At 41.4% G+C, this 27,428-nt stretch overlaps 1 protein-coding gene across 1 annotated transcript in view; it reads right to left on the bottom strand.

Annotated features, from left to right (window-relative positions):
• TSPAN7 (tetraspanin 7) overlaps nt 1-27,428 on the bottom strand; it is a 255,825-nt gene that overhangs the window by 4,907 nt on the left and 223,490 nt on the right. The window contains exons 5-6 of the mRNA XM_082245443.1: nt 14,413-14,568; nt 9,496-9,579 (exon numbers count right to left, since the gene is read on the bottom strand). Of these exons, the coding sequence (XP_082101569.1) occupies nt 9,496-9,579; nt 14,413-14,568 (240 nt within the window). The remainder of the gene's footprint in view (nt 1-9,495; nt 9,580-14,412; nt 14,569-27,428) is intronic.

The following is a 27,428-nucleotide window of genomic DNA, read 5'->3' as shown; positions in this document are numbered from 1 at the left end:
AAAGCTGTATATTTTTGTAAGATCAGTGACTCACAAAATACTGAAAGTACAGACAGTCAGGCTTTTTTCCCCAAGGAGGTAAGCAACAGCTTACAAGTGTCTTTCCCTGTCACTAGTGCAAACAAAAGCAACCTGAAAGAGGTTTGTTCTGAGTAAAATCTTTTCTCACTTGGTTGTGTTGGATAGCATGTACCCACTGGTCTCTGTAGTTCTATCCAGTGTCCGCAACATAAAATAAAAGACACAGTAGTGATGTAGGGCCATTGGGTGAACTACACCACACAGCAGGGGACACCCTATCCTACACACCCAAAGTTTTCAGATAGCGTTGGTGCTGGCATCTCTACAAGAGGCAAAGAATTTTGAACGTTCCATGGGAATTTCCAAAGAGCTTAGTGAATGAGGTGAAACTTTGCTGACATTGATCATGCAATCGTGTAAAAATTCAGTTTTTTTTTTACATTTTCTTGGCATGTGACTGGGTATTCTTTACAAAGTGAAAGTGAACAGCCTATTTGCCTTTAGTCATTCAACCCAACTGGGTTATGTTGCTGCTTACAGTAGATTGGACACTAGCAAGCATAGCTGTAAAACAGTCAAGTAAAACTTCTCCTATTCCCATCATGCTTCAGGAGTGGATTATAAAAACAGAGGGATGGGATCTATGTCTTTTAACAGTCATGTCCAAAGTCCGGCCCGCAGGCAAGTTGTGGCCCGTGCTTCAGTTTCATACGGCCCCAGGGATACTGCGGACTTTTCTAAATGTCTCTCTCTGAGACTCTTCACATTCCCGCCCTGATGCCGATGCGATGGCTCCGGGGCCTCGTCGCCTCTGGCATCCCTGGGCAGCTCGGCTCGGCCGCTCCCGAGTCCCGTTCTGCTCTGTCTGGCCGGCACTGCCCACGACTGCGTGGGATGCGGAGTGCAGAATGAAAATTGCGTTCCTTCTCTCCTTCACCGCACACAGCAACCTGTAGGAGCTAACGAGGATCTTGTGGAGCCGACCGAGGAACGGTGTACTTTCTACACTTCTACTGCTTGTTTCTGTAAGTGTGATTTTATTTATAAAGCACTGATGCTTTTTATTCCTATATATACCTATAATATATATATTTATTCCTATAATTACCTTTATGTGCTGGCTGGGTGACACATTATTAAACGGAGACACGACTGGTCCTTAAATACAGGGGATTGCCATTCACAAAGCGGTGAGCAGGTGGAAAGCTGAGGATCATCTTTCACTCTTCCCTTCAACCTTTCTTTTTAATGGAGTAAAGTGTGTATACCTGCTGGTAATACAGGGGTCTTACAGTTTGTCACCTGAAGTGGATCCGGTTTTCTGGCACCCTCCCTCTTTCATTGGACCCTACCTGTTTCTAGGGACTTTTGGGCCTTGCTGTATATTTATTTGATGTGTGATAGACACGTTTTTTTTTTAATCTCTTTGTATGCGCTGATTGTTTATTTGCCTTTATTACAGCCACCTGTATGGTGTTGAATCCACTGTGAGGGAGCAATTCTGTATGCACAGCGAGACAAGACCTTGATCCCCCTTGTAATTTATCTTTGCTGCAACATAGAAGCGTCACTTCTCCCTGTGCTGCGTCTTCACCACGCACAGCCACAAGGGCAGGCAATTCACCTTTGCTGCAACTAAAGAGAACCTGCACTTGCCATCTTTATTCAGGATGGGGGACAATAGACAATAGTCTAGAAGGGCTCAAAGGGCTAAAGGTAAAAAAAGATCAAATTTTTTTTTTTTTTTACATGAGGCTACAAGACACCGCCTCCAGACATTACCCCTCACTTGTGACCCGCCAGCATTGAGCACTGTACATTACAGCGTAACTTCGTTTGGAAGAGATCTCTGGCAAATTCTTGTTGGGCAGTGTATTAGTGCTCGGGCGAACACACTTAGGGCTTGAGCGAACAAACTTAGACCAAAATCTCTGGCACTGTGCTCACATGATCCCTTCCCCTTCTGGCCAATTTCTAATATGGCGACTGTAAATAAGAAAAGAAAAGTTGACAGTGAGGGCCGACGATTCCAGGACAGGTGGAAAGTGGAATATTTCTTCACTGAAATACGGAATCACTGTGTTTGTCTGATATGCCAAGAGACTGTGGCTGTCTATAAGGAATTTAATGTCAAGAGACACTACCAGTCGAGACATAGCACATACGACAAGCTAACAGGGCTTGACCACAGTGAAAGGTGTAAGCAACTTGAAGCTGTTTTAATATCACAACAGTGATTTTTCAGAAGAGCCTGTGAGTCAAATGAAAATGCTTCAAGGGTGAGCTATGAGGTGGCAACGTTAATTGCTAAAAATTGCAAATCTTTTCTTGAGGGTGGATTTATCAAAGAATGCATTATGAAAATGGTTGAGAATATCTGTAGAATTGAAGAGATTTCATCAGATATTAAGAGACAGTTAACGTCCAAAGGAGTGGATTTTGACTTCTTTTCAACAGCCAGAGATGAAAGCACGGACCTATCTGACACAGCTCAGTTGCTGATTTTTATGAGAGGGGTGAACGAAGAAATTAATGTGACTTAAGGGCCAACCAAGAGGAACAGATTTATTATGTTTCTGTTAGTTCTGCCATAGATGACATGAAACTGCCTTGGAACAAATTTACTGGGATTATTACTGATGGGGCACTTGCCATGGCTGGTGAATGAAGTGGATTATCAACCCTAATCTGTAACAGGGTGATCGAAGAAGGAGGCAAAACTATTAAACTCCATTGTATCATTCATCAACAAGTTCTCTGTGCTAAACATCTCAAATATGATCATAATATGAAACCGGTGCTAAAAACTACTGTATTAATTATATTTGCTCTAAAGCCCTGTGCCACTGCCAGTTTAAACAGTTTCTACTGGACATCCAGTCTAAATACGAAGATGTTTAATATCACAACGATGTAAGATGGTTCAGTCAGGGGTCTGCACTGCAGCGTTTCTACTCTCTCAGAAAGGAAATCGGAGAATTCTTGGAAACAACAGGACAACCAATGCAAGAACTATCTGATCCTCTTTGGCTGGCTGATTTGGGGTTTCTAGTTGACATAATAACGCATCTGAATGTACTGAACATGAGTCCTCAGGGGAAAGATGCAGTGGTGGACCAGCTTTATTCATATCTCAAAGCCTTTGGAACAAAGCTGCAACTTTTCATAAGGCAGCTGTCACAAACACAGCCCAATACCATACATTTTTCAGCATTGCAGGAAATAATGAACAGGTTTTCCACAGGACAATATCAGTGCGCAAACGAGCGGGTATGCAGCAGACATCGCATATCTGGCTGGGGAGTTTAAACAGTGCTTTCAGGATTTTGCAGCTATTGAAAAGGAGATCAGCATTTTCTGCTCTCCATTCTCTGTTGACCCCAATGATGCTGCAGAATAGCTGCAGCTCAAGCTCATTGAGCTGCATGGTGACAGCGAGTTACGCAGTCGTCCCCAACAGCTCTCTCTTATGCACTTTTATCGCCAGCTGGATAGGAGCCGGTTTCAAGAGATTCGAACATTTGCTTAGAAAATGCTGAGCTTGTTTGGCTCAACATATTTGTGTGAGAAGACATTCTCTCCTATGAACTTTAACAAGAACTACATGAGGACAAGACTAGTGACTCTCACCTGCGTGACATTTTGTGCATCTAAACCACTGCCTTTGAACCAGACCTAGCCATGTGCCGCAGTCCAGATCTCAGTTTCACCCTTTACATAAGTGCAGGCAAGTTTTTTTTTTTTTTAAAGAGATGAATACATTGTAAAAAACATCTCAGTTAATGTTAGTTGTGTTCCAGACATACCGTATATTTTAGCTTCCTGTGTTTTTTTTTTTTTTTAATCTGGCCTTCAGATATGAAAGGCAGAGTGATTTTACTACTGTTTAGAATTGTCATTCACATCGCTTGCAATAAACTTTGCATAAGATAATTAATTTGTATTTAATTTTATTGGTTCAAATGTCAGGAAAAATGGTCGGCCCTCACCCATGTTCACTTCATCAAGTCTGGCCCTCTTTGAAAAAAGTTTGGACACCCCTGCCTTGTGTCAACTAATATGTTACATTGCACTGTAAATGATTATGTTGCAGGCATATTGCAGAGTGCATCCTGTTACAGATGCTGACAATTGGACCCTTGAATAAAATATACACCACCAATGGTGTTTGAGGGGTGGGACCGACTAATGAGGACGGTCCAGTTTGTAGGCATATATATATATGTAGTGTGGTCATTTGCTTCTTTGGGTCTGAGGAAGAGGGTTCTGCCTTGAAATGTGTCAGCCTAGCCATTATGGATGCCATCTGGCCTTCCTGCGGCATTGGAATAGTCTATGTCCTGGAGGCGATCTGTCTATATAGCACATTTACATGCGTATTTACTACATCTGTTTGTGAGTATGATGTATGATACTTTTTATTTTTTAATACATGTTTTAATGGAATTGCACTAGGTCGATGCGCCCTTCTCTTGTTTTTGTTGTTTTCTAGTACTTGTGGATACCCATGGTCCTGAGAGGGCAGCAAGATCCTAGGTGCAGTCAACAAAGTCTAGAACACACTCTTTTTTTAGCACCTAAATGCAGGAGAATTACTTTTTGGATTTTTATGCGATAAACAATGTCCTGGTTAAAGTGAAAGAACAAACCACATTAAGGCAAAGGAAGAAGGCAAGAAAGGATTCTATACAGGTTAAGGCTGCCAATTCAGAAACTTGACTTTTGCAGAAATGATGGCAATGAGGAAGCCAATTGTCTACTCTAACTTGGTGGGCTAGAGTAGACAGAGGAATAATCTTCATAGTTTCAAAGGGTGATTTCTGAAGGGACAACAGAACCAGGTTGAGATCCCATGGTGTCACTGTGGGATATACAATGGGACAATGTGAGCGACACACTGTATGAAGGCCTACACTAAGAAGTGATATGCAAGTGATCTCTAAAAGAAAAAAAAAAGGTGGCTGGAATTTGACCCATGATGGGTCAAATGATGATCCAGGCTCTGATCCATGATTTTTTTCATCAGGTATTTCCTGGGATGGGAGCTCCTTGACTTGCACCAGGAGAAATATGCTTTCAGAGTACCACAACCGCCTTGGCCAGTTCAGTAAAATAGATATCACCAGAATGTCCTCTACCTCGATCTGTGGAGAGGACGAGGAAGGACTTTTAAAGGAAGAAAGGCATAGATCAGGTTGAACTGATCCTACGGAGTCACCAGAGCATCTTTGAGCCGTGAGACTGATTCCTCCCTAATGGTTGACACAGGCCAAAGCCATGGAATCCAGTGCCCTAGAACAATGTCTACCCTGTGACCCTTAATAAATGATTGATTTGCAGATAAACAATAAACACAGGTAGCACTTATGACACTATATTCATAGTGTATTATTGATTTTCTAAAGAGATAGCACAGCAAAAATCTGTTTCCCTTTAAACTCTCTTTATGATTGAAGGTTGGTACATAGCTGTCTGCGCAGAACAGGAGTGAGTGGGGAAGAGAGGTGAATGGGTCACCCTTCTTGTTCAGCTGTGCATATAAGATTAAGTTTGAGCTATTGAATTCTGTACACAGCAGGCTTTTTTTTCAGGCACTTAGGTAAGACTATTGTGACAAATGTGGAAATGTGCCTTAAGCCACACCTGCTTGCTGGAAATAAAAGAAAAAAAACTAAAAAACAAAATGTTTTTTTGCTGCAATTTTCCAAATGTAAAAAAGAATAAATATGTAAACAAAAATAGACCAAAACAAAATTCACCGTGAAGAAAATTGTGGCCTATGCGGTTTGTAACCTTCAGGTGATTCGTAAACTGTGAGTCACCACTGCCTAATATGTTGGTAGGAGAAAGATAACAATAGAAGCTTATATAGATCTTATCTATAAATAACCATCTCAGCAGTCTATTGAACATACAGAAAAGGACAATGTTTGTCTTCCATCCTGATGATGGATAATGTGGACACCATAGATCACAGATTCTGTCCCCCAGCTGTACAAGGATCAATGCTAACTGCATGACCAAACACATTTCCTACTTTAAGCCAATATTTTCTCTTGATTTCCTTAACGCCTGCAGGGTAATCACACAGCCAGCACAGCAAGGGGGTACAAAGCTAGTATGTAAGTACTATGGTGGGTGTAGTTTACCAGATTTACCATTAATTCACACCAGCAGGACGACTGGTAATTTCTTCTTTAACTTCTGTGGGTTTTTATTATAGCCCACAAAAATCACCTCTTTAACCCTCTTCTGGAAGGGAAATTGAAAGTCTAATTGGCTTCTAAAGAAAAAAAAAAAAAGACAAAAATACCTTTCCAGCAGTTACGGAACTCAGTTTACTCGGTCAGAACAAAGTACTGCCTAACAATTTGATTTGTACCTATAAAGCTGAAAACCCTGGGCTTGCTCTGTCACGGGGCAGAAGTTCTCATCTATCCTTGTATATTTTCAGCAGAAAATATTTTAGGATGTCTCTATGCAAAAAAAGGAGGATAATTATTATAATTGCTGTTTAAGTCAATTCCAATAGTCCACACTAATTTGATAAAGTAAATTCAGACCGGTATTACAGTATTGCATTGTGATAATTGGTGCACTGGGGTGTAATTTATTTTAAACAGCACCTCAACGCACCTGCACGACAATGTGTACAGGGGAAGCCACCCCCACCGGGAGAAGACAGTGATTATTGCTAGTGGCTATAGTAGCGGCTACTGATAATCGCAAGAGAATTTAGCAGGCTGGTTGTACCCAAGTTGATCGATCCATCACTTGGTACATTCAGCCTGCCCATTAACTTTTTGAATCTCGGCTGGTTCCTGCTGAACCGGCCGAGATTCAAAACGTGTATTGCAGGCCTTAGAAAAGGACTTTGTTCAGAAACGACATAATGGACTATATATTAATACATAATACATATTAATTTTTATATTTCCAACCAATAAGTGCAGCACTGCGCTTCTGTTCTCATGTTTTCAATGTTAATCTTTAAGTATACAGTAACTAAAGGCAAGAGGAAAGCTTCCAATGGGGACACTTGTTCTGGTGACCTTAGGGTCCCCACGGAATCCCCTTAATTTGCAGGGATTTCTGCTCACTTGAGGCTTTGGCTATGGGAAGTGAAGGGAAATCTCTGCAATGGGACACAGATGATGAAGATCAGACAGGGGTTATAATTCTTCCTTGCTGTATCCAAAATGAAAAAAAAGTTTTGCTTGTAGTTCTACTTTAACTGCCCCTTGAGATAAAAAATTGTCATTCCACTTGCTTATTCAGATGGGGCTTTATAAAGTTAAATTGGTTGTAAACCCTCACATCTACCCAGTGAAGTGAACAGCCTACGATGATACACAGAGATGAAATAATTCCTTCTACAGGTTTTACTTGTTTATCTGCAGTCTTCTTTTCCCTGCACCACTTCAAATGGGCAGAAAAGTGTTAAAATCTTTCTTCATCTGTCAAGAGCACAGAGGAGGGGCAGAGTAACTGCAGTACCGGTGTGTGAGAGTGATTGGTGGAAAGGAACACACCCCCTCCACACAGCAGAAGAACTGTGTCCTGAATAGACCAGCTCCGTGCAGAGCTCTCCCGACACAAGTTTTATCTCATGTGTCGGGAAAACTTCTCAGAAGTTACTCATGCTGATATCAGAGGAATGAAGCACCAGAAAGAAACGTCACTTAGAGCTTTGGAGAGAGATAAGTAAACACAGCAGATATAATGTATGTGCTTTGCTCATCCTCTTTAAACTACTGAGAGAGTCTGAAGACAAGCAGCTTCTACTTTGCTCTCACTTTACAAAACTAATAATGCCCTGGGGAACATATATCATATGTGGATACGGTGTTAAATGTAAAGTTAAATTAGCTATAAACAATACAATAAAAGTAAAAGAAAGGTAGAGAGCATCAGATTAAAACTTATAAATTTAACAAAAGTGTCCCTATAATGCTAAGTACACAAGTCTGTGGCTCAGAAACAAGGAGAACACAGAAAAAGGACATTTGGAATCTGCCTGAAAATAGTTTGAGATCAGTTCTGGACATGTTTGAGATGCATTTATTTGTAAAATAGGAAACAAGCAAAATTAATAGGATCAGCAAAAATAATTTATAAATAATATCATGCAAGGTACAGGAAAATAAAGATATACAAAGGTGTGAGATTTCAATGGGGCTTTAATGTTCTAATACAATAATTTTTTTTTTTTTTTTTTTAATATCTGCCTATAATTTAACTTTAAATGTACTACAGTAATAGCATCATGGGGATGTAATATGTAGCAAAATGTATGCAAATACAAACATGTTTAACTGTAGATAAAGGGACAAAAAAATGCATTGAATACCTATGTATTACATTTGATAGTCTTAAAGTGGTTGTAAACCCTTATAAATACCCAGCGAAGTGCCTGGCCTCTGGTGATACACAGAGATTAAAAAATCCTCCTACATAAGTCGTATCTGTCTATCTGCAGTTTTCTCTTCTCTACATTCGTTCAAAGTGCACATTTTTTAAAGCTTGTCTGAGACTTAAAAAAAGGGGAGTGAAAAGCTAAAGTCACACTCTGCAGAGCTCAGAAGAGCTGACTGGAGGGAAGGGACACACCCTCTTCTACACAGCACACAGGAACAGAGCTGAGGCTGCCAATCAGATGGAGGTCCCTCCCCTGTCACTTTTTTTCTCTTGGTGTCACCAAAACTTGTCAGAAGTGATTCATACTGAAAGCAGAGGAACGAAGCAGCAGATAAAAGTGACACTTTGTGCTCTTGATTAGAACAAGTACACACTATAGAGGGAAATGCTTTGTTCATATCTCATGTCTGAGGTTTACAACCACTTTAATTTATTCCTAGAACTGCAGGAACTGTAGGTTGTAACAGATTCAGTATAGAGATGTACAAGTCTGGTTTATTCTCGGTTTTAAATAGAGTCTTAAAACAAGAAGGGAGTACAGAAGTCAATGTGTTTGTTGTCTGCTGAAAGTAATTCAGCTCCTGCCTTGGGCACAGACACAAATGTAAGTGCCGGACAAGATGACTATATGACACTAATAAGTTATATGCTGTAGACTCTGGTCTTCCAGTATAAAGAAGATAAAACACAGGTGATTCCTGTCAGAGTGCAAGCAGTGAGAAGACGTAATTATCCTGAGTTCCAGGCACAGCTGCACATTCGACAAGGTCCCTTTATACAGTTCCTTATCTATGCCTGATGCACACTCTATTAAGTCGCATAGCCTTGTTGCATCCTGATGGCCTTTTGCAGTCATATATGGGTTTTAAATGGCAAATCAACCAAGTCAATAAATATATGGGTTTTAAATGGCAAATTAACCTACATTTAAGCGGTAACACAAATCCAACTGTCGCTTACTGTACTCATTTCAACAAATAAACTTTCAACTATCTGCAATTTCAATTGCTAAAAGAAAAAGTAGAGTAGAAAGCGACTTCTAGGTTAAGTCTTTACCTGTGAGAATGCAATTCCAAAAGCCACCCCAGCAATGATTCCCATGTTAGTTTCCATGAAGTCAGTGACGAGATCATAGCAGCCCTGAAAAGATAAAAAATACATAATGGGCATGATCTGAGAAACCGGAGAAAACAAAAGAGAGAAGAATCGAAATGTTAGGATATAATTAAAGGAAATATGTCAGGTAAGATATATGTAGACCATCGCCGTTGGCCTTCTACAAATGCTAGGTGCTTGGCTGTCAGTCATGGAGCTGGAACACGCATGAAGCAATTCAAGTCAGAACGCCTTATCTGCATACTGGTTTCAAGTGAGTAGTTGAGGGTAATCAAGTCATTGGACACCACTGACAGCCAAGAAACTTGCATTTTTCAGCAACGGCAACCTATATGTTCCTTCAGTTTAGGGAGGAGGTAGGTTAAAGAAGGGAGGATGGCCTTTAAGGTGGTTCTAAAGGCAGAAGGTTTTTTACCCATTTTCTGCATTAGGGTAAAAACCTTCCACTATCTGTGCCTCTACTTACCTGGTAGCACTCTTGATACAGCACTATCCCTGCCGGCAGCCCCGCCTTGCTCTCTTCCTGCATTCATGGACGTTACTGAGAAGAGCATGAGCCATTGGCTCCTACTGCTGTCAGTCAAATCCTGTGAGGAGGGAGTGGGGGGGGGGGCAAGCCACCCTGTGTGTGTGTCTATAGACGCACACAGCCCAGCTCGGGAACAGGCCCACATAAGTGCCCCTATAGCAAGTGGCTTACTATGGGGGCACTTGGAGAAGAGGAGAGTGCCATCAGTGGACCCCAGAAGAGGGGGTTCAGGACCGCACTGTACAATATACTTACCTGCTCTATGCATGGGTAACAATTGTTATTTTAATTTAAAAAATAGCTTTAGAATCACTTTAAAGCAACAGAACAGTCTTCATTTAAATACTAAACATATATTGTTATGCATAAGTCAGGGAAAAGACTGATGATCTAATAACAGTAGTTACAAGTACTGTAATACAATGAGTAAGACAGTTTTATTACAAACCTTATGGAAATATTATCGGCCATAAGACAAGTTACAAGCCTACCAGGATAATTCTCACACTCTGTCTCTCACTGTTAATTATTCATTATATCCCACTGAATTTCACACCATAACAAATCACAAGAATTAATTAGGCTCCGTAACTGTTCAACGCTATTCTGGTGTACTGTTAATACCATAAAAATAAATCTGTTCAAACTTTTTCTCTAGATTATTCCTGCAATCAATCACATTTCGCCCATGTTCACTGGTACAAACAAATTAGTAGCATTAACTCAAATGTCTACGTTAAGAGATCAAACTTACAGTATGTATTACTTCTGTTTTGTAAAAGGAGCGTTATATCCATTGAATGTTTTATAGATCTATACCTGAAGGAGGAGAATTCAATATAAGCAATAAAATCAAGTGTTTTTGTTCTTTGAAAGTTTTTTACATACATATTTAAAATTATGTATGTAAATGGCAGCTGCTATTTTTGATACTTATGTAAACTCTGCTTGGTGCTTTGTTAAACATTTTATCTCACTGCAAGTCTACCTCCACCAGACAGGGTCTCTCGGAACATAATAGAGACTTTATGAAAAATGTGCATAATAATTCACCCAGTACAAGTGCATGTACATTCATTCTGTTATTACATACATTAACAATGTTATTAGCCTATTTCCTGTGCTGGATGAATGATTTTCAGTGATTTAAAAAGGAAAATACTGCATCTAGCCACTAGATAGCGCTAAGTAGCATACGAGATTCACAGGATACTTAGCACCATCTAGTGACCAAATGCAGTATTTTCCATTTTTATCAAATGTATATAAATGTATACACCTTGCATTGTAATTAATTCTAATTTACTCCTATTAATCTGGATGCTCTGTGAAGATCTGGACACATTTTCTCCCTTGAATTGTGTGACGTATTCACTATGCGAGTAGGCACTGCTGCCACACATTTCAGAGGCTGCCCTCTGAACTACAGAGGTGGCGAGAGGGGAAGGTTCAGGAGGCAGCATCAATACAAGAATCACTGTTTGCAGGAAGCAGGATACAATGGGATATATAGTCCTTAGAAATGAAAAGTGAACAGCATAGAAGAAGCTGCAGAGCATGCAGGGAATTCAGGAAGCTGTGGAAAGAGATGGCCAGCAGACAGGCAGCACTCAAAAGGAGACTTTTCAAGTAAGCTCATATTGATAGACAAAGACCATGCTCTAGGCTTAGGCCACACAATGCAACTCAGGAGCACCATCTTTCGATTTATGGCAAAAAAGGAGTACTTTTTAATTGCTCTAGTGTTGTTAGGTGTTGGGTGCTAAGGGAAGTGGACATTAAACATCCCCGGTCATGTGACAGTGCTAATGATAATCTAATGGTTGGTTGCTAGACCTTGGCAATACTATATGGGAGATTTCATGGTTTCCCTTACCCAGAAGCAACAGGTATTGTCGCCAGATGTGGTGGAGGCAGAAAAAGCAAAGGAGTTTTGGCAAGGTGAGTATCATGAATTTATGGTGGCCTTTTTCAAAGACACTGTCATTCAGATGACAGATTCATTAAGCAAATTCCAATGATATTATGTAACGTGTGTTATGTAACAATCATGAACCTACTTGCTCTGCATTTATCCAGAAACAAAGTCAGCAGTTGCCTACACTATAAATAGCCATTTAGGGTGTGATTAGGTGTGGAATGTATGGATGCTGATTGTTTCTTATTGACTTATCCTGATGATACTTTTCTTTCTGCTATAGTGCACTTCTTCGGTTTCCCTGTTCTCTAGCTCCTTCTGCATTCCAGATTTTTCTTGAGTGTCTACATCAGGTGGTAGGAAACTGCGGCCCTCCAGTTGTTGTTGAACTACATGTCCCATGAGGCATTGCAAGACTGACAGTTACAAGCATGACTCCCAGAGGCAGTTTTATGATGGGAAGACTGACAGATACCCCTAGAGGAATAATAGAACTTGGTCCTGCAACAGCTGGAAGGCTGCAGTTGCCCCACCTGGCCTACAGGGTTTAACCAGCATTTTTTTATGCTCTCCCATATGTCAGCAAGTGTCACACACATCCTAATAGTTCAAGCTACTAGTTAAGCTGCCCAGTGCAGAAGCTGTGCATGCACTTCATATTTTGTTTACGCCTTAGTTCTTCTGGTCCCCACTCTGCATACCACTCTTCTTGCCTTAGCTCCTACTCGGTCTCCTGACTAGGTGTTTGCTCCATGTTTAAAGTTTGGTTCTGGCTAACCTCAGAATATCCCTCTGCTACCCTTTCCAACGGAAGCAGTACAAACAAATATATTTCCTGGGACCCTGTCTGTGGATAGAGCTGTAGCATTGGTTTCAAGCTTCTTCAGACCATTTGTAATCTGATGGTCACATATGCTTGGTAAGCAGCCTCTTATTCTATAGAAGATTTCCCTCCGTTGGTGGTCTGGTTGACACAATATATTCACACTTTGCATACACATATTGATTGTAGTTGCACCTTTAAAGTGTTATGCACTTTATCTTACATGTGATTGGGCATTTTTTTAAATTCACAAGTATAACAAGTCACCAGACGTATCGCGTATTCTTTTACATATAATATACTACTATGTGCAATACTATGGGGGGAATGTGGTAGTCCTTCCATGTGATTTTTGCGTTGGCTGGCTTGCTAACACTTGAACACTATTTTACTCTGGTAAGATATAGGGCATATTTACTTAATTAACATACAGAAGGTGATATATATATATTTATATATTTATATTTACTTACACTGCTCAAAAAATATAGCACCAAGTCAATTAAACTCCTGGGATATTCAAATCAGTTAAGTAGCAGAGGTGGTTTGGTAGTTAGTTTCAGCTGCTTTGGTGTTAATGAAATCAACAACAGGTGCACTAGATGGCCAACAATGAGACAACCTCCAAAACGAGACTGGTGAAGGCCACTGGCATGTTTTTGCCCAACTCATCTTTTCTGACTGTTTTTCACTATTTTTGCATTTTGCTAGGGTCATTGTCACTACTGGTAGCATGAGGCAATACCTGGACCTTCTAGAGTCTAGAGGTTGAACAAGCAGTCCAACTCCTCCAGCATGGCACATCAATACGTGCCATTGCCAGAAGGTTTGCTGTGTCTCCCAGCACAGTCTCAACAGCATGGAGGAGATTCCAGGAGAGAGGCAGTTATTCTAGGAGAGCTGGAAAAGGCTGCAGAAGGTCCTTAACTCATCAGCGGGACCGGTATCTGCTCCTTTGTGAAAGAATGAACAGGATGAGCACTGCCAGAGCCCTACAAAATGACCTCCAGCAGGCCACTCGTATGAATGTATCTAACCAATCAGAACCAGACTTCATAAGGGTGGCCTGAGATCTTGACATCCTCTAGTGGGCCCTGTGCTTACTGCCTGGCACCTTGGTGCTTGATTGGCATTTGCAACTGAACACCACTGGTGCCCTGTGCTTTTCACGGATGAGAGCAGGTTCACTCTGATCACATGTGCCAGACGTGAAGAGGTCTGGAGAAGCCATAGAAAACGTTATGCTGCCTGTATTCTCCTTCAGCATGACCCGTTTGGTGGTGTATCAGTGATGGTATTGTATATATCTCATTCACGTATAATGGAGATTTCCCTATTTTTGAGTGCTGCACTTTTGATTTGATACCCTTCCCAACTGTGCTTCCCTTTCATCCACTGACACCAGCTTTACCCAGGTAAAAATGATCCTTGGTCTGACCTTGAAAAAGAATAATGCACCACACCAAACAGTTTTTGCATTGATCACTGAATAATACAATAAATACCCACCAATGATCACTTGAACTTATACACATGCACGCAATTGTTATTTTAAGGAAAATATATCAAACGTCCCAGAGCACTTACCCTTTGATAGACCTTCTGTGGAGCGATAGTCATGTTGCGCATATCTGATGGATTACAGTCACTCATGTTGGAGCAGCAGCTGGGCGGGATTCCATGTTCATGAAAATAAATACTGCTGGTCCAGTTGGTATAACTCTGAATACCACAACAACTCAACTGTGAGAGAAAAGGAAATAGTAAAATGCAAGTAAACATTTTATCTTTTTTTTTTTTTCAATTTATGTACATTTGTTAACATACAAAGATCAACATTTGGCTAATTAAACAATATGATGGAGAATTCTGCATAGGAATAACCTAGCCCTGTTAAAGACTGTGTTAGATAGTTATACCGTATGTACATACACATATCCAGTATTCATATGATTGTACATATTGCATACATACCCTAGGGGCCTGTTCACACATAAACATACTTTTCAATGCATGAAAATTCTCAAAAAATTGATGCGCGTGCATTGCCTTCCATTGGCGTTGATGTGCATGTTAAGGGGTTTTGATGTGCATTGATACACATTTATATGTTGTTAAACTGCTATGGGTCCTTATAAGGTGCAAAATAATAAAACGCTTTTTCCCCTCAATACATTGGCATTTTGTTGATTTACTTGCATTGTGTTGCGTTAAAATGCATACATGTAGCATTTTACCCTAATGCACTGCACATGACACCAGCATTGTGGTGTGAACAGGACACATAGGAAATAATTGATTTCTATAGGGTTTATTCACTGAAAGCAAATCCACTGTGCACTACAAGTGCACTTGGAAGTAAAGTCGCTGTAGATCTGAGGGAGAAATGCAAGGAAAATAAAAAAACAGCATTTTTGCTTACACATGATTGGATGATAGAAATCAGCAGAGCTTTCCCTCATTTCATATCTTCCCCTCAGATCTACAGCGACTGCACTTCCAAGTCCACTTGTAGTGCACAGTAATTTGCCTTTAGTAAATCAATGTGTCCTAGTGGTGACCTGCATTCCTCCATGCAAATAACACACAGGTCACTGCAGTATGTGTGAACAGAGCCTAACACTATATCATAAAATGTGACTTAAAGAAAAGGTGCCAACACTACCCAAGATGGCAGGAAGGGGTCCCACTGCAGGACCATAATAAAGGGCCCCACGATGGGAGAAAAAAATCATTGGGAAGGGCCCGAGGACTAGAGGTCAGAGGGGGCTCTTCATGATTTCTTGCACCGGGGCCCTGAAGGGAAGGTTTTAGTTACGCCTCGGTTTGGAATTGCTATAATAAGCCATACCCAAAGACTTTAGCAGCGCACAATAAATTACTTTTTGTAGTATACACTATATATATATATATATATATATATATATATATATATATATATATATATATATATACACACAATTCTAATTGTATACATTTAATCTCAAGAGTCCCCCCTTACATCAGAGTCCACAGAGTTCCCTCTTTACATCTGAACTCGCAGAGTTCCCCTCTACATCTGAACTCGCAGAGTTCCCCTCTACATCTGAACTCGCAGAGTTCCCCTCTACATCTGAACTCGCAGAGTTCCCCTCTACATCTGAACTCGCAGAGTTCCCCTCTACATCTGAACTCGCAGAGTTCCCCTCTACATCTGAACTCGCAGAGTTCCCCTCTACATCTGAACTCGCAGAGTTCCCCTCTACATCTGAACTCGCAGAGTTCCCCTTTACATCTGAACTCGCAGAGTTCCCCTTTACATCTGAACTCGCAGAGTTCCCCTTTTCACTTTAAGGGGGGATTCTGCAGACTCTGATATAAGGAAGAACTCTGGAGACTTTGATTTAGGAAGAACAGTGAGAACTCTGATGTAAGGGGGTACACTGCAGACTCTGGTGTAAAGGGTAACTCTGATATAAGGGGGTTCCTGGTAACTGAAGCCCCCACTTATACCATATTTCCCAGCATTCCCCTTTAATCAGGATTTCCTGAGCCCCTGTTTTTTCAGAGTCTGCAAAATTTCCACTTGCACTGGAAGGGCTCTTTTACACAATTGGACCACCTATTGTTCTCCATGGGGAGGCGGATGTAAACAGACATCTGAAGAAAATAGAGATGGATGAGGATCGGTTCACCATCTGTCTAGCATATCGGATGACAGTCAGATGTAAACGGACAGGCGGTCCGTTTACTGTACATCTGACCGGCTCAGAGAACAGCAGGCTGTGTCTGTGTCCGCTCTGCACAAGTAGAGCAGACACGGACCTGTTATCCACCTGCTAAACAGGGATCAGCAGACAGAACCCCTGCTGAGAAGTCGGTTTTGCTTAGCAGAGTCTGCCCATGTGAAAGGGTCCTAGGGGGGAGCTCTGTGGATTGTAAAGGGGAACTCTGATATAAGGGGTGCTCTAGGAACCCTGATGTAAGGAGGTCTTAGCTCCCCAAAGCCCCCACTTACATCAGAGTCCCCCTTTACATTACAGTTCACAGTGATCTCCCTTACAATAGTGTGCTCAAAGGATGGTGAGAGAAGGGAGGGATAGGGTACACTTCACTCACCATGGATGGAGGCTAAGGCTGGCTGCACATTTCCTCCACTATCTAGCTTTCCTGCCCACTCATCCCTTTTGTGAGGCACAGTGGTGATGGGGATTGGAATGTGGGCACACACAAAAGGAGAGGGGCAGGAAGAGGCGGGCTGTCAGTGCTAGGTCTGGGCAGTATGAGAGAGAGTGTAATAGACACTCTCTGCTCATAACTGCAGCCACCAATCCTGGAGCCCCATTCCGGGCTTTTGTGGCCCCCCCACAGTGGCGGAACTCTAGGGCCCGGTCACAAGTGCGACTCTTGCGATCCTGGTAGCTCCGCCACTGACCAAATAATAAAATGAGCTGGTCTAAAAAAAAAAAAAAGGGAACGATATTTAAGTGTAAGTAATTTGTTATCCCAGGAAGGGTCTGTTGTCAATTTTCAAATCAATCACTGTGTGCCTGGGCACAACTTGGATCTTAGACAAAAAGGGTACACAGTGATTTGACTTCTTTCAAAGTCAAGCTTATGCTTCAGCCCTACTTGCATTAAAGTGACCCCGTCACTAGGGTAATTAAAATGCAACTAGTAGCCCCCTGTAACACAACTAAATACTAACCTTCTTCACTATCTTGCAGAGATACAAGCACTCCTGCTTTCCAACATATCCAGGTGTGTCGGAGAGCGTGTTCTCTGCTGGGCTCTGTGGTTCCTCGTTCTCACCCCTAAGTTACTACAAAACACAGTAATGACATTTTTGGCTTAAGTATTTAAAATGCTCTTTTACAGGGGGTTTCTGGATTATTGCGTGATCATAGTGACAAGATCACTTTAAAATAGAACTAAAGGCAAAATTTTTTTTTAAAGTTTTGGATAGAGTGAAGAGGGACTAGAACGCTTGTCAGTTTTTATTGCGGTCTGTGTTTCCGTCAGGGAGATTCCCTATTTGTCCTGTTTACCATTATCATTGAAAGTAAAATAAAAAAAAATCCCAACTTTTGGGTTGTCCCCAGAAATGTAATAGAGGGGAAATCTTCAAATTGGGACACTAGTTCTGGTGACCTGGGAAGTCCCAAATGATTCTCTTAATTTGCAGGGATTTCCTCTCACTTCCGGTTTTGGCTATGGAACAGGAAGTGAAGGTGAATCTCCCCAATGGCACAAATATGGCAAAAATAAACCTTACAGTAGATATAATCTTCCCTTACTCTATCGAAATGGAAAAACAAAAGTTTTGCCTATAGTTCTACTTTAAGTTGCGTCTTCTGCAATTCAATTTCCAAATGCCAAAGGCTCTACTTCCCACTAAGGCTCTGGAATTCTGACAGTTTAATAACAAGGAAACTGTGAATATCAAAGTAGGCAACTAATGGGCTGGGCTACTAATGGAGGTAAGTTAGTTCGGTTATAGTACACCCGTACTTTAAATGCAGAGCATTCCATATTTGGTAAAGGAATCACTACCTATCCTCTATATGCACATTTTATAGGAGTATGTCGTTTTACACTTGCATTTGTTTTTTAGGCTGCATTCCATAAGTGGGCTTAAGTAGCACAATTTTCATCAGTAGAGAGGACTGTGTGAGAAAGTGTTTGCCAATTCTGGTTCTGCTGAAATTTGTAGCCTTGTCTAGGGCATTCAGTTGTTCTGAATATTCAGAGTACTTTTTACATTGCCTTTGACCTCAAAACACAGGATCACTCAAACACATTTGGCCTACTAACATTGTGGTGCATTAAGAAGCCCATTACCTTTTTGGAGGCTAACACCACTGTGAAGGCAACAACTGACATGCTTCATGTTTTCAAACACAATATACAACAATGCATTGGTGAATCTAAGCCAAAGAATTGCTCAGACAACAGAGATATCCCGTGAATTCGTTGGGTCTAGAATATAAGAGCAGTTTTATATGCAGATGCTGTCAGACAAGTGGGCGCCGAAATGTATGAATGCTGACAAGAAACAAAATTTAGTGGACATCTCCAAGTTGATTTTGCAGCATTTGGAGCAAACTAGTGATAATTCTTTTTTTGAATGACTCATCGCTATTGATGAAACATGTTTACACCATCAATAACCAGAGATAAAACAACAAACTTTGGAGTGATGTCACTTGGGTTGGGTCTTTCGCCACAGGACTCAAAAGTCAACAGAAAAGGTCAAGGCCATTTTTTTTTTTTTTTTGGGATAAGAAAGGAATTTTGATTAATGACTATCTATAGAATGGCCAAATGGTGTTTAAAGAAAAACGGCGAGGAAAGTCGTGGATAGGCGGTTTCTTTGCAGGACAATGTACCTCCTTGCAAGGCTAGCAAGACACAGGTGTTTTGAAGAATTTAGGCTTTCAGCGCATTGGCCATCCACCCTACTATGCCGATCTCCCTCCATCTGACTGTTTCCTGTATCCAAACCTTAAGAATTTGTAAGGTGAAAATTTTTGAAATATTTAGAAGTGATAGCAGCAGAGTAATATTATTCTGGTGACCAGGTAGGTCAATCTTTTAACTGGAAGATTTAAAGAAACTTGAGAAACTATGTGCCAAGTTTGTTAAAGTTTGCGGTGCATATGTGGAATAGCATGTAAAATTCATGGCTCTAGGTTATACACTTGGTTGGGCCTAGAACCTTTTAGCACCCCCTCATATACCATAGTAATTAGAGATTTTATTAAATGACATATTATTTTGCTTGATTTTATGTTACATTCAATTGCAGTAAATTTTGTCCAAACAGCGGTAAAACTTGTTTTGTACTATATTGGGTGTGTCAACGGTAAAGTTGTATACAGTGATTGTCCAACTGTAAATATAGTAGCTGTTTTTGGCAAAACATGCTTGTGCTATAGATAATTATGTGTACTTCCAGTAATGTGTTAAAGTTAGTATACTAAAAATTTAGCTGGGTTTTACAAAACATAGCAAGTGCCCTTGTTTTCATCCTTTATGGTAAGCATTTAGGGCGAGACACCTCTAATTGTTAATCTCTGTTCTACAGTATACAGGTATGATACTCAGGAAATTATTTTTCCAGGTCACATAGTTTTTTTTTTCTTGTGTGCTTTGCTTATATTAAACGTAGGTGTTACTAATGTGGTCATGAATTAGGTCATTATGGCCTTTACATGTAATTCTGTCATTTATAATGCCGCAGTCCAAGGCCACTAATTTGGGACTAGGTAGTTATTAGTAAGTATCAACATGTTTATGGTTGTGGCAAGTTTTAAATTTTTTGCCCTAAGAGTTGTACTTCCTAGAAAAAAGTTTATAACATTTATCCATAGGTTAGTTACTTATGCTCAGGATTACTGGTAGCTTGTGGGTCATGTGACAAAAACAATAGGATACCCCATCACCAACATACAGTATCTCCCAAAAGTGAGTACACTCCTCACATTTTTGTAAATATTTTATATCTTTTCATGTGACAACACTGAAGAAATGACACTTTGCTACAATGTAAAGTAGTGAATGAACAGCTTGTAAAACAGTGCAAATTTGCTGCCCCTCAAAATAACTCAACACACAGCCATTAATGTCTAAACCACTGGCAACAAAAAGTACCTTTAATTGAAAATGTTCAAATTGGGCCCAAAGTGTCAATATTTTGTGTGGCCGCCATTATTTTCCAGCACTGCCTTAACCCTCTTGGGCATGGAGTTCACCAGCGTTTTAAAGGTTGCCACTGGAGTCCTCTTCCACTCCTCCATGACGACATCACGGAGCTGGTGGATGTTAGAACCCTTCCGCTCCACCTTCCATTTGACGATGCCCCACAGATGCTCAATAGGGTTTAGATCTGGAGACATGCTTGGCCAGCCCATCACCTTTACCCTCAACTTCTTTAGCAAGGCAGTGGTCATCTTGGAGGTTTGTTTGGGGTCATTATCATATTGGAATACTGCCCTGCAGCCCAGTCTCCGAAGGGAGGGGATCATGCTCTGCTTCAGTATGTCACAGTACATGTTGGCACTCATAGTTCCCTCAATGAACTGTAGCTCCCCAGTGCCGGCAGCACTCATGCAGCCCCAGACCATGACCCTCACACCACCATACTTGACTGTAGGCAAGACACACTTGTCTTTGTACACCTCACCTGGTTGCCGCCAAACACTCTTGACACCATCTGAACTAAACAGGTTTATCTTGGTCTCATCAGACCACAGGACATGGTTCCAGTAATCCATGTCCTTAAAATGAAAGAAAGAAAGGAGGCGCAAACACCTAGTGCATTACCCATGAACACCTTAAAAAATGGTTTAATAAAATGCAAAAAACATAATCACAGATATGAAGAAAAGAATTGCATTACAAGAATCCACCACATGTGGAAAGGAACATGTCCCTGTAGATAGAACCGCTAACGCGTTTCGGGAGTCAAGCCCCCTTCATCAGAGCTGGTCTTACTTACTCACCGCAGGCCCAAATAAATACTGACATCCCTTAGACAGGTTCCTCCCCTTCCTGTGGGCGAATTTTCAATTGTTTCTAGTGGCACTAGAAAACAATTGGAAGTAATGAAGGCAGCGGGTTGGTCTAGATCCGGGTCGGTCCTGCCCATAACCCACAGGAAGGGGAGGAACCTGTCTAAGGGATGTCAGTATTTATTTAGGCCTGCTGTAAGTAGGACCAGCTCTGATGAAGGGGGCTTGACTCCCGAAGCGCGTTAACGGTCCTATCTACAGGGACATGTTCCATTCCACATGTGGTGGATTCTTGTAATGCGATTTTATTGTTCATGTCTGTGAGTATGTTTTTTGCATTTTATTAAAACATTTTTAAGGTGTTAACGGGTAATGCACTAGGTGTTTGCGCCTCCTTTCTTTCTTTCATATGCCTATGTTGGAGTTCCCTACCTGAGGAGAGCGGCACGCCTGTCCTCCCCATTGGAGTGAGCGCTTGGTTGAATTGATTGAATCCATGTCCTTAGCCTGCTTGTCTCCAGCACACTGTTTGCAGGCTTTCTTGCGCATCATCTTTAGAAGAGGCTTACTTCTGGGACGACAGCCATGCAGACCAATTTGATGCAGTGTGTGGCGTATGGTCTGAGCACTGTCAGGCTCCCCCCCCCCCCCCCACTTCAACCTCTGCAGCAATGCTGGCAGCACTCATACATCTATTTCCCAAAGACAACCTCTGGATATGACGCTGAGCACGTGCACTCAACATCTTTGGTCGACCATGGCGAGGCCTGTTCTGAGTGGAACCTGTCCTGTTAAACCACTGTATGGTCTTGGCCACCGTGCTGCAGCTCAGTTTCAGGTTCTTAGCAATTTTCTTATAGCCTAGGCCATCTTTATGTACAGCAACAATTTTTTTTCAGCTCCTCAGAGTTCTTTGCCATGAGGTGCCATGTTGAACTTCTAGTGACCAGTATGAGATATTGGGCCCAATTTGGACATTTTAACTTAGGGTGTACTCACTTTTGTTGCCAGCAATTTAGATATTAATGACTGTGTGTGGAGTTATTTTGAGGGGACAGCCAATTTACACTGTTATACAAGCTGTACACTTACTACTTTACATTGTAGCAATGTGTCATTTCTTCAGTGTTGTCACATGAAAAGATATAATAAAATATTTACAAAAATGTGAGGGGTGTACTCACTTTTGTGAGATACTGTATGTGTTGCCCCCTGCTGTGTACGGTTATTACAGAGGAGCAAATTGCCCACAAGCAGGAGCTAAAATTAAGCGTGATGCAGATATGTTAGCATATACGCTGCAAATCCTGTGAAAATACCAGCTGGTTGGTTTGGACCCACAAAAGTTCCCTGAACAAAGCTTAGGAGTGATCTATTACTTTACCTCAGAATTTTGATTGCGGTCTCTGTGAGTTATAACTGCTAAAATATAATATTCTCACGATTTCCTGCTAAGCCGGCAACATCTCATTCCCCACTTCTAATATCCTCCTAACCCAAAACCCCAATCCCTCCCAATTACCTATTATACATAGTAGTGCACTTATCAATTTTGAATGTATTTCCTTTAGCACAGTACACTATATTCACTCAACACAACAACTGGAACAGAAATACTTCCTCTAAGATCATTAGGATACAACTGTCACTATATAAAACCAAATCTGTAGAGAATGTTGACGTGATATGTATGCACCCTATATGTGTATAGGTAGATACATTGGGTATAGAAAAGAATCACCCCTTCCCCCTTTAAAATAATCACATTTTGTTGCTTTCCAGTCTAAAATGAAGAGAGACACGTTTTTTGTTTAATCCAGCTGCATTTACTCAGTGCAACTTATAACATACAAGTGAAATATAGCACATTAACATGTCAGAAAAAAAAATCAAAAACAGATTCACCGAGTTGGAAAAGGATCACCCCCTTGTGTCAGCGTTTTGTTGAACCACCTTTTGCTTTAATTCCAGCCTTTAGTCTATTGGGATGTCTCTGCTAACTAAGGGCCCTTTCACCCGGGCGTTCCTCATGTCTGTATATCATCCTATTTTTTTTGCGGATGATATACGGACATAATGAATGTCAATGGGATTGCTGATGTCAGCGGATGACCATCCGCTGACATCCGATTTTCATCCTTTCAGTTCTGTTCCGTTTTTTGGAACGGAACAGATCCCTATTTTTCTTCCGTTTAAAAAATGGAACGGATGCAAAATCGGATGTCAGCGGTGTCATCCGCAATGCCCATAGACATACATTATGTCCGTATATCATCCGCAAACGGATGGGATGATATGCGGACATACGGAGCGGATGACACAAGTGTCATCCGCTCCGTGAAAAAAAAAAAAAGTGCCGGATCGGATCGCAATGCGGTCCGCTCCATGTGAAAGAGCCCTAACTCTACTACTATGTTTCTACTAAGTTTGCACATCTAGACTTTGCAATATTTGCCCACTCTTCTTTGCAGAACTGCTCAAATTCAGTTAAATTTGATTGTGACCTTTATGGACTTCAGTCTTCAAATCATTCCACAAATTTTGAATGAGGTTTAAATCTGGGCTCGGACTAAGCCATGCAAGGACATTCACATTTTTCTCCTTCAACCAGTGTGGTCAGTTTTGCTGTGCGCTTTGGGTCATTGTCATGTTGGAAGGTAAACCTTCTTCTCATTAACAACTGACAGAGGGCAGCAGATTTTCCTCAAGAATTTGATGGTATTTTGCCCCATCCATTTTCCTTCTATCCTGAAAAGTACTCCAGTATCTGCTGCAGAGAAACAAAATATTACCACCGCCATGCTTTACTGTAGGGATGGTGTTATTTGGATGATGAGCTGTACTGGATTTCTGCCAGGTATATTGTTTGGTATTCGTGCCAAATAATTCAATTTTAGTTTCATCTGATTATAACACCTTTTTCCATGTGGCTTCAGAATCTTCAAGGTGCATTTGGCAAAGCATAGTCACGACTGAATGTTGCTATTCTTGAGTGGCTTTTTCTTGGATTCCTCGCATACAAGCCACATTTGTGGGGAATTTGTGATATTGTTGTCACATGCACACAATGACCACTCACTCTGTGTCATAAATTCCTGCAACTGCTTCAGAGTTGCCATAGGCCTCTTGGTAGCCTCTCTGACAAGTTTCCTACTGGCTCTTTTATCCAGTTTGGAGCGATGTCCTGATCCATGGAAAGTCTGTGTTGTACCGAATGCCTTCCACTTCTTAATAATAGACTTCACTGTGCTTCTAGGCATTGATAAAGCCTTTGAAATGTTTTTGTATCCATCTCCTGCCTTCTGCCTGTCCACAACTTTATCCCAGCCATCTTTTGACAGTGCTTTGCCACCCATAGTTGATTGTTTGCTTCAGTTGCACTACCAGGGACTGAAATGCTCCAGGAAACAGAAATGGGACTGAAATGCTCCCATGCTGAGCTAATCAAAATGATCACAGCTGAAAGTCAAATGGCCTTGTGTGCTATTGAGAAGGTGATTGGCTACAACTAATTGAGTTTTTAGGAGAGCTCTGATCCTTTTTTTATTTTTTTCTGACCTGTTGGTGGTATGTGTTTGACTTGGATGTTATAAGTTGCTATATATACAGCTGGATAAAACAAAAACTGTCTGTCTTAATTTTTAGGTTGCAATGCAACAATGTGATTCTTTTCTATACCCACTGTATAATTTCTGTAAGATAATGATGTCAAAATATCAAACCTCATCTGTACTAAATGTTCATATGACCTGAAAATATGTACCCTATATGGGCTCTTGCACATGGGCCAGCTGAGCCCATTTGGAGAAACTGCGAGTGAGGATCAGAACCCTAAGGGGACAGTGGTGAATTATTTATCCACAAGTTGTAGCCTCTAATGGTGATTCCCCCTCTGGTGGTCTGCATAGTTAACACATGCAATTTGTCTGCTGTGCACCAGTATTAGTGCACTTTTAAATGTGAGTGCAGTTTTATCTATAAGATTTTATAACATTTGGGGTTTTTATGGAAAACACTATGATCGTCTGTAGGTTTTACCTTTGAATCATTATAAGTGGAATTGTGGGAGTCATACATGGTGTGAACGGATCCAGAGGAGAGCATTTTTAGAGTAAGTCACATTTGCTAAAAACCCTTAAAGGGACAAGTGCATATGACCTATTGTTTATGGGTCTAAGCGCAGAGGCGTAACTAGAACCTTCAGGGCCCCGATGCAAGAAACCATGAAGGGCCCCCCAGACCCCTGGCCGGGGCCCTTCCCTTCAAGCCCGGGGCTCTTCCCACTAATCCTGGGGCTCTTTGCTCTCATTGCATGGCCTTTTATTATGGTCCCGCATCAGGATCCTTTCACAAGTTCTGCAGTGGGCCCCCTTCCTGCAATCTTGGGGCCTCCCCACAGTGGTGAAATGCCAGGGCCCGGTCGCAAGTGTGACCTTTGAGATCCTAGAGGTTCACCCACTGTTTTGCTACCGGGCCCCCTGGAGCATGGGGCCCGGTAGCGATTGCAACCCCTGCAACCCCTGTAGTTACGCCCCTGTCTAAGCGGGAGGTGAGCTGTTAGTGGTGGCAAGGTGTATGACACATGGTGTGTTTACTTCACATAAGAAACTGAGTGATTAGGCACTTGAAGAGTATTTGGATGAGCACGATACATGGATTTTCTTCACGTTATTTATTCCTATATCAGCATTGCACGTGGACATTTCTGCATGCGGACTTTTCACATTTCTTGTGCATACATATATTATTCATCATTTATAATTAATTTTGAATACGAGGTGTGGCGCTGGGTCAATTTATGTTTGCTTTCAGCATATTTCTTCTGCCCTATTTATTTATTAACCACTTGCCGACCGCCAGCAGTACATCTACTGCAGTAAGTCGGTTCTGTCCTGTAGTGGGGGAGCTCGCACACACCAATTGGCTACAGGGGGAGACAATCAGCGGGTCCGGCAGCCACAATGTCCGCTGGTCACCCGTGATCACTCCCCATGGAGACAGAATGGCGGTTTGCCATTGTAAACACGCAGACCACTGTTCTGTCAGTAATGAACACGGGATCCTATGTTCCTCCTATTTTGGAAAACAGATCTCTGTGTTCATTCAGCAAGCCCATCCCCCACACAGTTAGAAAGCACCCCCTAGGGACACATCTAACCCTTTGATCGCCCCTGGTGTTAACCCCTTCCCTGCCCGCTTCATTAGTACAGTAACAGTGCATATTTTAATGTCACCGGTCCCCCCAAAAGTGTCAAAAATGTCAGTTAGGTGTCCGATCTGTCCACCGCAATGTCGCAGTCCTGCTAAAAATCGCTGATCGCCAACATTACTAGTAAAAAATAAATAAATAAAATAAAAATGACATAAATCTTTCCCCTAGTTTGTAGACGCGATAACTTTTGTGCAACCCAATCAATATAAACTTATTGGGATTTTTTTAAACAAAAATATGTAGCAGAATACATATTGGCTTAAAATGATGAAAAAAATTGGATTTTAAAATTTTTTTTATTGGGAATGTTTTATAGCAGAAAGTAAAAATTGTTTTTTTTCTTTTCAGAATTGTCGCTCTTTTTTTGTTTATAGCTCTATTTGTGGGGATAAAAGGACATTAAATTTTCTTTGGGTACAGGTTCGCACGACCGTGCAATTGTCAGTTAACCACTTGCCGACCGCCCACAGTATCTTTACTGCGGCAGTCAGCCCCGTACAGGCAAAGTGACGTAGTACTACGTCGCTAGCCTGAGAGCCTCTAGGGGGCGAGCTCCCGCCCCCACTCGTTCCCTAACATGTCAGCGCGTGTGACCGGCGGACCCGATGTCCACCGGTCACTTGCGATCTCCCGTTGCAGAGGGAGAAAGGCAGGCGGCTAATGTAAACAAAGCCGCCTGTCATTCTCCCTTATCTAACTGCAGAGATCATACGATCTTGCTATGTAGGATCGTATGTCTCTGTGGTTACATAACTAACCACACCCCTATACAGTTAGAAGCACGCCCCTAGGGACATACTTAACCCCTGCATCACTAATAAAGTTAACCCCTTCTCTGCCAGTGTCATTTTTACAGTAACAGTGCATATGTATAGTACTGATTACTGTAGTAATGTCAC

The sequence above is a fragment of the Pelophylax lessonae genome (assembly GCF_965119305.1).
Source record: "Pelophylax lessonae genome assembly, chromosome: 2".
NCBI lineage: Eukaryota > Metazoa > Chordata > Amphibia > Anura > Ranidae > Pelophylax > Pelophylax lessonae.
Note: the sequence above shows the minus strand (reverse complement) of the source record. Positions and strands in the feature narration are given on the sequence as shown.